At 43.1% G+C, this 13,519-nt stretch overlaps 1 protein-coding gene across 2 annotated transcripts in view; it reads left to right on the top strand.

Annotated features, from left to right (window-relative positions):
- LOC147140242 (uncharacterized) overlaps positions 1 to 13,519 on the top strand; it is a 47,853-nt gene that overhangs the window by 7,103 nt on the left and 27,231 nt on the right. Inside the window, exon 3 of one of the 2 annotated variants that reach the window (XM_086045561.1) lies at positions 722 to 1,566. The exons of the other annotated variant lie outside the window; for it this stretch is intronic. Within the exon in view, the coding sequence (XP_085901687.1) occupies positions 1,450 to 1,566 (117 nt within the window). The 5' untranslated portion in view covers positions 722 to 1,449. The remainder of the gene's footprint in view (positions 1 to 721; positions 1,567 to 13,519) is intronic. 2 annotated transcript variants of the gene reach the window in all.

Below are 13,519 nucleotides of genomic sequence, written 5' to 3'. Positions count from 1 at the left end.
CAAAACACTCAAAAGTCAGATCTTCTTTCCCCATTGAAATGACTTGAAATGCCATTAATCCGTTTCCAGCCTCCCCCCCAAAAGACAACAAAAATGTTAGTGTTTTTTAATAAGAAGATGGATGGATGGTTGATATATCAGTCGCTCTTTACAGAGGACGAAGAATATATGTGCATGAGTATTGTTTTATTATCTGCCTACGTGTTGCTCCACTGTTTGTGTTAAAAATATCAGACATGTAAAGTGTTAAAGGGACATCAGTGCTAAATTGGTTAGCCTGTCTGGTGTTTTCCATTGTGTGTTAGCATTAAGCTAGCTGAGGCAATGTTATGTGCTTGATTTTAATACACAATGTGAAAATCTCTTTGTTTTGAGTTTAGTTCAACTGGGAGCGACAACGAACAACTTGAAACGTCTTTTTTTTTTATAAGAGTTTTCCGTTATCTGCCAAACTGCTGCTTGCTTGAGTTCACTGCCACCATATGGTGTTCAGAACCTTAATTTGTGCTTGCAAGTCAAGGTAAAAAAAAAATTGTCTGGTATCTCAAATCTCATATCTCTAGGCACAACTGAGTAGCACTCAAATGTCAACTAGTGCAGTTTTGCTTCGCTCGTCACATGTAATTAATTATCCAAATAATATGCCAAAGTTGTCCTACTAGTCAGCAGGGCAGAGAGCGTCCTAGTACATGCACCTTAATGCTCAAAGAGTTTTCCGTAGGGTTTAAATGAGAGGAGAATTCCTGCTCGCCGGTAGGTGGAGCTTGTCTCCTTTGGCTGAAGAGGAGGAGGAGGGAGCGCTGGAGCTGGAGATGATTAAGGCGGCGAGAGAGGAGGAGAGAAGGGGATGGCGAGTCGGGTGGGGGGCGAGCGAGCGTGCGAGAGAGAGAGAGAGAGAGAGAGAGAGAGAGCAAGCGTCAGCACTCCATGCGTTAAAAGGGCAGATGGTAACGGCGAGTAACTGAGGAGCAAAGCACTCTGCTGGCCGCGCAGCCAAAGATCAGCGCGGCCACTCAACACATGCGGCCGCAGCGTCTCGCAGGAAGCTGGCCGGGAGAACACATCGGCGGCGGCGGCACGCTGACAACGCTGCCGATTCTTCTTCTTCTTCTCTGAGCCCACGCTGACAGGACGCAGCAGCAGAAGAGGAAAAAGTGTGCAAGGAGTCGAGCCCAGATTGCAGCAGGCAACATTTGGGGAGAAACCGATGAAAGAAAGATGGGGCGCAAAGCCAGCGGGAAGAAGAGAAGGAGGCGCATTTAGGACAAGAGAGCGGTGAAATATTGAAAGGAGAAACTTGCAGAAGAAAGAGAATTCATCAGCAGAAGCGGCAGCGAGAGGGGAGTAAACTCTCGGCTTCTTTTTTTGCTGTGTTTGATGGCACTCAAGTAGGACGAAGAAGCGTTCCGCTCTCAGTACAAGTCCGGGAAAGTCTGCGAGGAGCTTCCAATGGCGTGCTACTACATTGTGATCAGCTCCACCCACCTGCGTGACGGACAGCTCAGGAGCATCAAAGGGGTGTTCCGAGGACCAATCGGAGCCGGCGGACACAAAAACAACAAAACGGTACGGCAGCTTTTTGAAAGAAAGCCCTTCTCAGACCTTCAAACCTCAATGAAACCTAAGCGGGGGTCCACGTGAACGGTGGCCCGGGGCGGGGCCCACTACGTCGCTGTGTCGGGCCACCGGTCGTTAATATTTCAAGCGTCAATGTTGTCACTTTTATCCACTGAAATTCATTTGCCGTCATTGATCTTTTTTTGCGTGTCAAATTAAATCCCTCCATAAGGAACGGCTTCAGCAAGATATGAAGGCCAGAAAATGTCAGATGTAACATTTTCTGTTCGGTTTTATACTGGGAAAAAAAAAACATGCAAAAAAAAAAAAAAAAAGTAGTAATATTTTGTTAAAGACTTCGATAAAACAATATAAAGATTCAAAATATAAATGAAAACTCATTGAAACGTGTGGTATGACATATGCGGGTTTTGGCACCCTGAAAACAACCGCGTGTGCCCCCAAGTGCCAGGAGATTGAGATACTTTTTGTGCCTTTCACCCTAAAAATGCATGAAAGGAGCATTACGTAACACAAGTACAAATAATAACATGCAATATTTATCCTAAGTCACGAGCTGGAAATGTTGCACACGTGTGCGCGTTTCAGACTTGGGTGACGACACGCTGAGCTTTTAAATGGCCCAAAACAAAAGAAGGCGAGGAGGAGAAATTGCTGTCATTTCATTGAATTTGACTAAGCTTGTGACTCAGTCACTCAAGTAAGCCGTTAATACATTTCAGCGACCACCATTTTTGTATGTAGGCTCTTTAATTATAAAACAAAACAAAAGAAACAGCACTGTATTGTATAAAAAGCATCAGAGACCATAAAGAAATGAAGTGCGTTTAGAAAGGCTAACAAGTGTACATATGATTGTGTGCCTTTATGGGGCGTGGCTTAGTGAGTGACATCAGGAGCTGGAGTCGGGTTGGCCGGTTAGTGTGCATGTGAGTGGCTGGCTGGTTGTGAGTAGGGGCCCAAAACAGCTCCTTGCGAGTGTTGTCATTTTGTATTTGTGTGTTTGGTTGTTTGTCCCATTCAATCAACGGCTGAAAGTGCATCGGTGACTGCGGGTCTCCTTGCCCACATGCCAGGGCATCACACTACCTTAATTGCTCTCCTTAGCCACAGAGGAAATCCACTGTTCTTGTTGTGTCCATCATAAAAACTGCCGTACCGGACACAAGGCAAAGCAGGCATGCCAGATTACAAATTGTGGGCCTCATAGCACAAGTGTCTAAGTCATTTTTTCAAATTTGACAAACCCCGTTGCCTTGATTCAAGCTGCGCATTACCACAACCCCGATGACTGACGATCTACAAATGCGTAAGGAAATGTTGTTTTTTTTAGCAAGCACATTGCTATTTTTTAATTGGTATCGTGACGGTGAGTAAAAAATTTAGATCATATGCGAATAGGAATATGCTAATAGTCTAATCAAGCATTAGGACCAATCGGAAAATACAAATGTTTACGGTATTAAGATTTTTAGGAAATAAATGCTTGAGGCAAGCAAAATCCTCTTAACACAAAAAGTGCCTGGTAAGAAGAAATATGTTGGCAGACACAACAAGCATATTTTGCCTTGATTTAAAATATTGAATCTTGCTTAGTTGAGTTTTTGCAGCGTAAGTGTTCACTTTTTCAAACGCTTGGTCAATAATTCACTACAAGTAATTTAGCGGGCCCCCAAGCTACGCCTGGTGATGGCCGCCCAGTCATTAGGTCCACATCAGCATCACTTGGCCCCGCCCCCTGACTTGATTGTCAGCTCTTTAATCAAAGTGTTTGCACAGTTAATTAATTGCCACTTCCATTTGCTTAATTGACTGGAGGCGCAGGGAGGCAGATGGGATGGGGGCGGGGAGGCGGCGCTAAGCTAAGAGCTCCGCTGGCTCGCCGGCGGTGGCGGCGCCGCCACGCTCGGCAGCCTGGTCGCCGGCCCGGCGCGACCCGGCCCGGCCTGGCCCGAGTGTGACGCAGCGCTTGACACCGGCTTGGCTTCCTTTGAAGAGCTGCCAGGTGTAATCATCGCAACTTTGACAAATTGAAATCCCCACAAAATGGTCTGATTAAATGTACCTCTCACATTCACACCCACAGACGAATTTAGAATGTAGTCAGGTTAGAGGCACAAGATGGTGCCAGAGAAATATGACACAAAGACGTTTTTTCAAAGGTTTCCACAGAGAAGCTCCTTCAAATACTTCTCAGATTCCATTGACTCTGAATTGAGACGTATTACTCACTAAAGCTAACTAGAGCGTTCCACTTATGTGGTCCATTTCGTAATGTCCGGAAAAAAGAAAAACCTTTCAAGTTGCGCAACATGCACGACATCGCGCCGACCCCACGAGGTCTCGTGTAGCTTTGATTTGCCTTTGGCTTTTGTCGCGTCACCGTAGGTGTCGTTGGCACTTGACGTCAAAGCTTGCTTACTGGCCCTGCTGGAATTTCTCGTCATTATTCTTGGTTCTCACCAATGTTTGAAAACTCACTGGAGTGTGCATTGTAAGGCTCCCCGACATGACGCTCACAAAACTCACTTGCTAGTGCCACTGTGCTATACAATAATAGGAAAAATGAGCCCCGATACCACTTTCACCCACCAGCGCAAAATTTGGTGGACATGTCACAATATGATAATAGGACACATTGAAAAAGGAGCTGTGCCTGAAATTGAACAGGAAGTTGTCTCTTTTGGTTTGAAGACATTTGTGGAAGTTTTCCATCCTTTCACTGTTTTTTTTCTGTCTGTGCTGTCGGCATGGCGTCCTTTTTCCCCCCCAGAAGAGTCACATTTTCAAGAAAGAAGTTGCATTTTGTCAAGAAAAAAAGTTGTCATTTGAAACATTAACAGTCTGTGATTGACAGTCATTCAACGTTAGGCTTGGGATTCATGAATGGTGACTGTTTGACCTTACAACGGATTATTTCCAGTCTTTAATCCTATGTGAAAAATTGTCTCCAAATCCGATTGGATTAAGGATCTTCCTTAATTCACTTATTGCAGCATATCAGCACACTATGCAAACATGCCCCCGGTGGTTGTCAGCTGCATTGAGATGACATCAATTCACAAATGGCGGGGAAAAAAAACTTTTTTTTTTGCATGTAAAAATGCCATTTATGGGGGTGAAAATTCATCAAGAAATTTCAAAAGTTACATTTGTCAGTCCAAATTTTTCATATGCATTTTTCGTGCCCTTTGCTAACATGGTGGTGAAGGTGAATGACGTTTGCCGCAGAGTTTTACTTGTGTTCTACTGAAAAAAACAGACAAAAACATTTTACAGTGAACATTTTTGTTCAGCTTTTCAGCGAATAGTTATGGTCTACAGGGGGAAAAATGCCCTTAGGTGATATTTGCAAATGGCAAAAAAGTGACATTTTATGAATTAATTCAACATAAAATTTGCCAGTTGGTGAGGTCACATAGTTTTCAAGAAATACGTTGCATGTTCTCAAGAAAATCTCATATTAAAAAAAAACAACCAAAAAAAAAAGTCCTACAGTGAAAATGTTCTTATAATGTCCCTCTTGTGGTGTGGATGTTGATCTAACAGATGTGAGGTCTCTTCTGTGAAAAAATAGCAGCAGATGCTTTCTCATCACATGCTAACGAGGTTTTAAACAGCCAATTAAGCGCTTCAAAAATGCGGCGCAGTCGTGTGGTTGCCGTTGATCTATTGACACGTTGTCCTCCAGCTCCATTTACACGATCCAACGCGTTGGACCAATGCGCTTATTTCACTTTGGTGGGGGTAAAAAATCACAGTAAAAAAGTGGATTAATTGAACTGTCTGCCATCTAGTGGAAGAGCATGTAACTGTTCTGTCTGTCACCATACATCGCTGCCTTAGATAGACGAACGAAGATGCATTTATTTTAAATCATCATTTGGGGACGAATGAAGTGAAATTGAATCATTTCCCACAACACACCTGTTGGGAATCACTCAATTCAAGAGTGTTATGAAATAATTGCTGCATGTATTAAAATGTATTAGTAAAATGAGCAATAGGTACATGTTGAACTTTTTTTAATAACTAATGAGTTAATGTTTTCACTTATAGTGAATTATGAAATTGAAATTATATATTTTCAAATATTTTCCAAAAGAATGCATTCATTTCATAAAATGATTTAAAACTATAGGTACATTAATTAGAAAAAGGCTTATTTTTGGAGAAATAAGAAAAAAAAAGTTGGATTTAAAACAAAACAAAAGTAAAGCCTTTTTTTTTGGGTGGAAATGTTCCTTTTTTGAGAAATAAATTGTTTTTGCCAAAGACTTGGCATTTAAACAGGGGTGTGTAGACTTTTTATCGCCACTGTAGCTTAGTTCCTGGTGAGCTTTTGTGGTATTGATCAAGTGGAAACAAAATAATATAGGACCAATACCGTTTGAGAGCAAGTTATATTATTTAGCAAATCTCAATTTGCACATTCATATTTTATGTGTTTATTAATTTATTTTTCTTATTTGACGATCGTAATCTGATTGGAATAAAAGTAAATCAAGTTATTCACCAGCTACTCAGTACTTGAAATTTATTTCACTGAGTACTTTCTTACTCTTACTCAACTAATTGGAGCAACACTTGTTACTTCAACTTTTTTATTTATTTTGTTTTTTTACTTTTACAGTACACTTACTTGAGTACAATTTTGAGCTACTCCCCCAATTTGCCACGCCACTACAAAAGATTCTTGCTCCCAACGTAGCTGTCCCAGCTAGCTAACCTTGGCTTGTTTACAGTGCTAAGGCTATCTTAGCATTACTAGCGCTGCTATTGTGGCGAAACTGATGTTGCGTTGTCTTTGACCATATATGCCGGATACACACTCCGAATGCAAACTCTCCATTTAAGTCATCGAACATTTCTTCATAAATCAAAAAATGAAATAAAACAAACGTCCACATGAGTTCTCCAGTAAGACAACAAAGCTGTCAAAGTAATAATGTGAACAAGTTGAAGAAGAACAGTGAAGCAATAATGAGCCTTTTTAAATGGTGTCTGCGTCCGTCACCTCTTCCCGGAATAGTGCTCTATATATACGCCCAGAGTTAATTGGCAAATAAGCGCACACGACGGCCGCCAGTCACCTTGGATCCTTGTGCGCACGACGACTAATTTTATCTCCGTCGGCGCGGGCGGCCTCTGATGAAACGGCGTGAAAGCGGCATGCCTCCAAATAAGCCGCTGAGATCTGACATGTGTTTGCGCAGCACATAAAGTAAAAAAAAAAAAAAAAAAAAAGAAAAGAAAGAAAAGGCCTTTTAAGTGGGATCTGACTCAAGATCATCTTAAATATATATTAGGTCGGTGAGTCCCAACCACTGTGCCGTGACAGATCATTAGGTTTGCCGCAGGAAATGGTTCAATTTCACATTGTTGGTCTGAAAATGATTATCTATTTACTACGGCCCGACCGATTAATCGGCTGGAGTCTTGCCGACATAATCTTGCTTCCTCGAGAAACAGTAAATGCTGTTTGGGAAGTCTGGGACGTGCATGGCTGCCAGAACATGATTTTTGTGTGAATGACATCCTTCTCCATCCACTCATATGCCCACCAAGACGCAATGGAGTATATAATGTCCATGAGGTTGATCGTCATGCATTCGTAGTGTTCAAATTAACTCCCGTTTCAGTTGAAGTCTTTGTACATCATATCTTTCAAATACAACTTGGTCAAAGATGACATGTTTTGGCGCGGCATCTGTGCTTTTCATGGTGAAGTCAAGGCATCACTTTGTGGCAAAGAAGTTAATGGAGTGGAAGAAATGTAGTTTAACATTAGAGGGAATCATGCACAAATAATCGTTTGCCAGTAAGTCACTCTTTATGATTATGTTGCTCATATACAGCATATAAATCTCAAGATAAATGCTTCAGGTCGTGCTTTTTGTATATTTTTAGACTTAATTCCTCTTTGTTGTCAAGTTAAACAAACATGAATGGACAGAGTAGTATAAAATAAACAAAAATAATCACAATCAAATCATAAATAAATGATCAGAATATTTATCGAGCTTCGCTATTTACCACAAATGGCTAAATTAGCTCTGCAGTGTGTGCAACATTTCTGCTTGGTTGGTGTGCCATGAGATGTGTTTTCGCAGTGTAAAATATGTGCCTTGGCTTCATAAAAGTTCAGAAACACTACATGAAGTCTGAAATGTAGCTTTCGATTTTCACCATTTCCTCTCCTGACCTCCATTACCGGGCTCAGTAACGTCTCAATCGGCCCCTCACGTCACACTAATAAATGATCCTTATCCTCAAATGGACTTTGCCCCCCCCCCCCCCCCCCCCCAAAAAAAAAGAAGTTGTCGTCCAATTGGAGATGTTCCGATCTCCTTCCTCGCGACCACTCGACACTTTTTAAAGAGCCCAAAATGAGACGGCCGATGAGAGAGCGAAAGCGTGCGTGCGTGCACGCGAGAGATAGTGCACTTGACCTTGACAGCGGAGTCTCACTAATAATCCGAGGATTAATGGAGTGCTGGATTACACATAAATATACATATACACATATACATACATATACACACACATATATATATATATATGTATATATGTATGTATGTATGTATATGTATATATATATATATATATATATATATTATGTATATATATATATATATATATATATATTATGTATATATATATATATATATATATATATATATACAGTATGTATATGTGTGTGTGTGTATATGTATGTATGTATATATATATTTATATATGTATATATATATTTATATATGTATATATATGTGTGTATATATATATATATATATATATATATATATGTATATATATATATAGTATGTATATATAGTATGTATATATAGTATGTGTGTGTGTGTGTATTGAGAGCAAGCGAGCTCCTTGTCACCTGTGAGTGCATGCATTACATTGAGAGAAAAGTAGAGGAGTGGGGAGGGAGGATATATTATTTTATATATCTATTTTTTTTTTTAAAGTCAGCCAGTTGAGGTTTTCTGGCAGCTGCATTTTGGAGGCAACATTTAGTGTGCCTACGTGAGACTTTTGCCTTTCCTCTTTTGGTTCATTATAGGCCGAGTTAGCAAGCATGGCTGCTTTTAGAGAGGTGTCACTTGTGACTTCATTATGTGTTCTTAATGAATGCAAAAGTGTTGACGAGTCTTCTCGGTTTGAAAAGCGCCTGCAGCATCAACCTGACTCATGAGACAAAACTTTGAGCCAGAAAGATGCATCCAAATGGTGTTTGTGCGCGGCCATGGGAATTTTTCACACCTTTTCCCAACATCGGCGAGCCTGTCGGACACGTTACCGCGGCAACGTCCATCCCGGCCAAGTCAAATAATGTTGCGCTGCTTTCTCTGCTCAAGATCAGTTTTTGTTTGTTTTTTTTGTTTTTTTACACAAAAATCGGACTTTAGTCCATTTTTTTCCGCCTTCCTGATGGAACTGAGCAAATGAAAATGATTTTTTTCTGATACAGAATGAACTGTCATATGGCCGTAGATGTTTGTGTAGCATGTGTGTGTGCGCGTGTAATTGTTGCTATTGCTATACGTGTGTAGTACTTGCAGGTAGGTGTGCGTAGTTTGTTTGTGTTGTTTTTCATGGTAGATGTGTGTAGTGAGTGTGTGTAGTTGTTTTTATTACTGTTGCTGTGTTTAATTGTTAATGCTGTAGATGTGTGTGTGGAGTAGATAAGCGTGTTGTTATCACTGTAGATATGTGTGTAGTTGTTGCTATTGTGCGTGTGTGTCGTTGTTGACATTGCCATAAATGTGGGTGTGCCTTGAACTCACCCAATCAACTTGGCTCCTCGCTCCATAAATTAGATACAGGCTAATTCCTTTCGAGTGTGTGTGTGTGTGTGTGTGCGTGTGCGTGTGCGTGTGTGTGTTGCATGCGACGTGACGAGCGTGTGTGTGGCGGGAACTCTGTGGATGTGTGAAACATCAGCCATGACTGAGGAGCCATCTGCTGCCCCCAGCCACGTGTGGGTGTGCTTTACGTGTGCGCGCGTGCGCCTGCGTGTGCGCGTGTCCTCTCGTGACAGTGCGAGCGCTCGGCTGAACCATCCGGCTTATTTATAATGTTGTCGTACGGAACATGAAGAGTTTTCCGCCGTCGGTGGAAGCGCGTTTGCCCGTCGACGCCTTACTGCTTCCTCTTGGTCTTCCTCTTCTGACTTTTTGGAAGTTTCCACGGTAACGGCAGCTCGCTTGCATGCTCTCGGTCTTATCCGAAAACTGCGCGAGCCGCCGCCGCCGCCGCCGCCTAAGAGCTTTTCCAGCAGCACTCACACAAATTCTGCGTGTCTTTAGGCTTTATTAGTGCTATAAGTCGTCTTGATGTCGGGAGCGTAAATCCTCTTGGCGACGCCGTCTCAAAGCCCCTTTTTAAAGCAATTTTCAAAATGTGAGAGAAGCCACACGTGACGAAGGCAAAAATGGCCACGTGTGTTGAGTGTGGCGTAATGTAGAGATGACAAACGCGGGCCGCCACACGCATCCAAACTCAAAGTCAAAAGGATGTGCCGTCGTAGATTTTGAGCAGTTTTATGATTTCCGATTATCGACTGGCCTGATTTTTGAGCAGGGAAAACTCACGACCGATCATCTCGTGACACTGGATAATCGGGCCTTTTCTGACTTGGACAGCAAGGGCGACGTTTGAAGTGATGGAATTGGAAGTGTTAGTGGTAGAGACAAACAAACGCATTGCTGAGTTACAGAGAAGAAATGTATCTCTCCGATAACTTTGGCTTGGCTGTTTTCCATGATTCGATTAGCTCAGAGTGCGCAGAAATTGGACGTATCCTGTGTGACACTGCGTTTCAAACTTGGGACATCACACCCGGAAAACTGCTCTGGGAGAGGCCGGCGGCAATTGTCACCTCGTCTTCGAATCACCCACGCAACAAACGCAGAGTTGATGCCGACTTTTGTCGTAGGTGACGTGGCACGACTCCTTCTTGTGACCGGTTCTCTTCTCGGCCCTTAACCAGCCCCGTTCACAAGCTCCCAAAATTGCATCGTTTCAATCATTTGTTTCTGGCGTTTCAAAAATGTTCACCAAAGGAAAAGATCCGCTGTCCTTGTGGCCTTCCGGCAAGTGTGTCGCTTAACGCTTTGCTTTTCAGGTGTGGTGTTAAAAGATGCAAAATTGGCTTGGCTGAATCCATTTGAATCTTTATCCTCTCAGTATTTTTGCGTGTTCAAGTAGAAATATACGCATGCTGCAATTTTGCCGGTTTGGCAGACGCGTTGATCCCGGTCGCGCCCGCTGAGTAGATATCGGCTTCCGCATCTGCTTGCGTGTGCAATCAATTTTGCGGCTGTTTTTGCATCAGGCCCAACGTGTGCTGAATGCCGTCACTGTTACTGTGTCACGGTCTTGCTTGCAAAAATAAAATCAAATAAAAATACTGGAGCGAGTATATTGCCTGCGTGGGCATCTTAGCACAGCGCGGAGGTGCCAAAATGAAGGAGCTCAGCAGTAGCCAGCTCAACGACGCGGACGACCTGTTTGTTGACAAGGAATTCTTCCTGAATTTGTTGGGACGGCGATGGCACTTGGAGAATCGTTTTGGATTGCAGCAAGTGGAGTCGTAGGCATGCGGCGCACTTTCTTAAATTGGGTGGCTTTGCTGAAATACAAAATCTGAAGGTTTTCCCCTAGCTACAAGTGTGACATTTATGGATCACAAGTGAGGTGTAGATTAAATGTCGGCACTGGCTTTAAATGAGGGATCTTCTATTCAAATTCCGAGGGCTCCGATTGCACAGTTTTGTCGGGGCAAAGGTCTGAACCTGAAACTGTTTTGATTTGTGAGCAAACAAGATCAGAACGGTGCATTTCTTTTAGTTCTCACAACATATTTGTCTTTTTTTCAAATCGGATATTTTCTTTACTGTCATGTGACGTCTCAGCAGCTGCATTGAGGCATTCCTTTCCGACCCAAAGATTGCTGCATGTTTGCTTAGGTTGGCCCAAAATGGGCGCGATCCGAAGCCCACGTTCATTTGCTCTTTGTTCAGTCTTTTCCCATCTGTTCATTTAGAAAAACTCTGTTTTCAGAGTCAATGTCCCCAACTTTTGAACAAGCCATACCGTGTCTTCAATCCCGCAACTCGCCTTCGCTAAACAAATGATTTGATTGACTCATAATGGTCACGTGATCACAACAAGGGACGGAAGAATGGAAAAAGCATTCGCAACACGGCCCACGCCGCAAAATGATCATTTCATCTTTTCGAAAACATCCGATAACCAGGCCTTTGCTGACATGGCTCGTTAGTGTGGAAAAATGCTCCGATTAGGCCCAATTGTCATTTGTGCGGGCATCCCGCCACCCATGCCGGCACTTGTACTTTTTGTGCCGTTTGTTTGCACTCATTAAATATGCACAACGACTTCAAATACGAGCCTAAACGTAAGATATTGCCCTGGCGCAACACAATTAGACGCGTTTGCTGAGCACGTCTGCCGTTAGCGGGCAAGCATCTGAACGCCGGCGCTCGTCAACTTACAATGAAGGCGGATTTAATTATATTGCAATCAAACGGACGTTTTCTTGGTCTCTCGCCGCCGCCGCCGCCGCCACCGCCGGGAAGATCGCAAGCGACACGGAAAACACACAAAAACAACCGCTGGCGTCAGACGCTCGGGGCGGCCGTGGAGACGTGCCAACATGTGCGATTGATTAATGGATTGAAATCTCTATTTCAAACATAAGAGAGTAAAATTAAAAAATGATATCGTGGCGCTTTAAGGGAGGGTGGCAAAAGTACGGCTGGCGGGCCTCAAATGGCTCAAACTTTTATGATCAAAATAATTTTCACATTTCCATTTACCATGTTTTAGCACCACATTAATCATAAGTAATAGAATTCTAAAATGAGCATATTAGGATTAAAAACAACCATCTGATATACTTTGCATATACAGTTGACCGTTTTTTTTCGCTCTCTCTTTTTCTTGACTTCACCTACAAAATGAAGTGGCCCGTCTTTCCCTTTTGTAAAGCAAATGTTTGCCCACCTTTTACTTTGGAGCTTTCCCTCCTCCAATCGGCACGATTGGGAATTCCTCACGAGGTGCACATGAGAAAATGTTTGCCCTGCAAACCTTGCCCCGGGTCATATTTAGCATTATTTCACCTTCCAAACACACCCAAATTCAACACTCAAGCGCCCTCCAAGGTGGCCCTTGAAGAAGAACAAACAGGCCCTCCCCACTCCCTCCTAAAATGTTCTTAATGAGTTGTGGAGTGCCGTATGCTGAAGTATATATTTATGTCGCTACTCCATCGCCATGGCAACTGAGGGTAGCGAGCTGGCGGAGTTGAGGGGGCGTCATCGCGACTCGGGTGAACCCTGCCAACGAGGTGGGCGGCACCGTGGGGAGGGGGGGGAGGCGGGGGGGGGGTGCGTTCAGAGGGGAACTGGATGGCGGCCAAGCGGGATGGCGGCCAAGCGGGACGGCGACGCAGGAAATGCAAACAGATGGACGAGACGCAGAGAGAGGAAGTTTACCCACGCGAACACTTGTTAGCCCGCTGCCTCACTACAACCTTTTTTTTGGTTTGTTTCATCCATTGTATCAGTGGTTGTCAACCGATGAGCCAATTTCATTAATTGGTCTGGAAATGATCATTTCCTCAACTAGAGCCAGGCTGTGATTCGCTCATGGTGCCTCTCCTACTTGTATATCTGCATTGGCCGGCGGGGCTATTTCATGATTATTTTCCAAAGAAATACATATACGCACATTATTTGCCTCCATTTTTCCCTAAGAAACCGGCCCAGAATTTAGAGTGAGCAGCCCATGAATGCATTTCCAACATGGACAGCAAAGTGAGCCCGTCAACATCAGTGCCGTGGCAGAGCTACGTGATAACCGGCATAGTATAAGTTTGGGAAAAAAAAACATAGCGACCAAA

The sequence above is a fragment of the Filicampus tigris genome, chromosome 11 (genome assembly GCF_054856515.1).
Source record: "Filicampus tigris isolate MCC_2025a chromosome 11, RoL_Ftig_1.0, whole genome shotgun sequence".
In the NCBI taxonomy this organism is placed as follows: Eukaryota; Metazoa; Chordata; class Actinopteri; order Syngnathiformes; family Syngnathidae; genus Filicampus; species Filicampus tigris.
The sequence above is the reverse complement of the archived record's forward strand: the minus strand, read 5'-3'. Positions and strand labels throughout refer to the sequence as shown.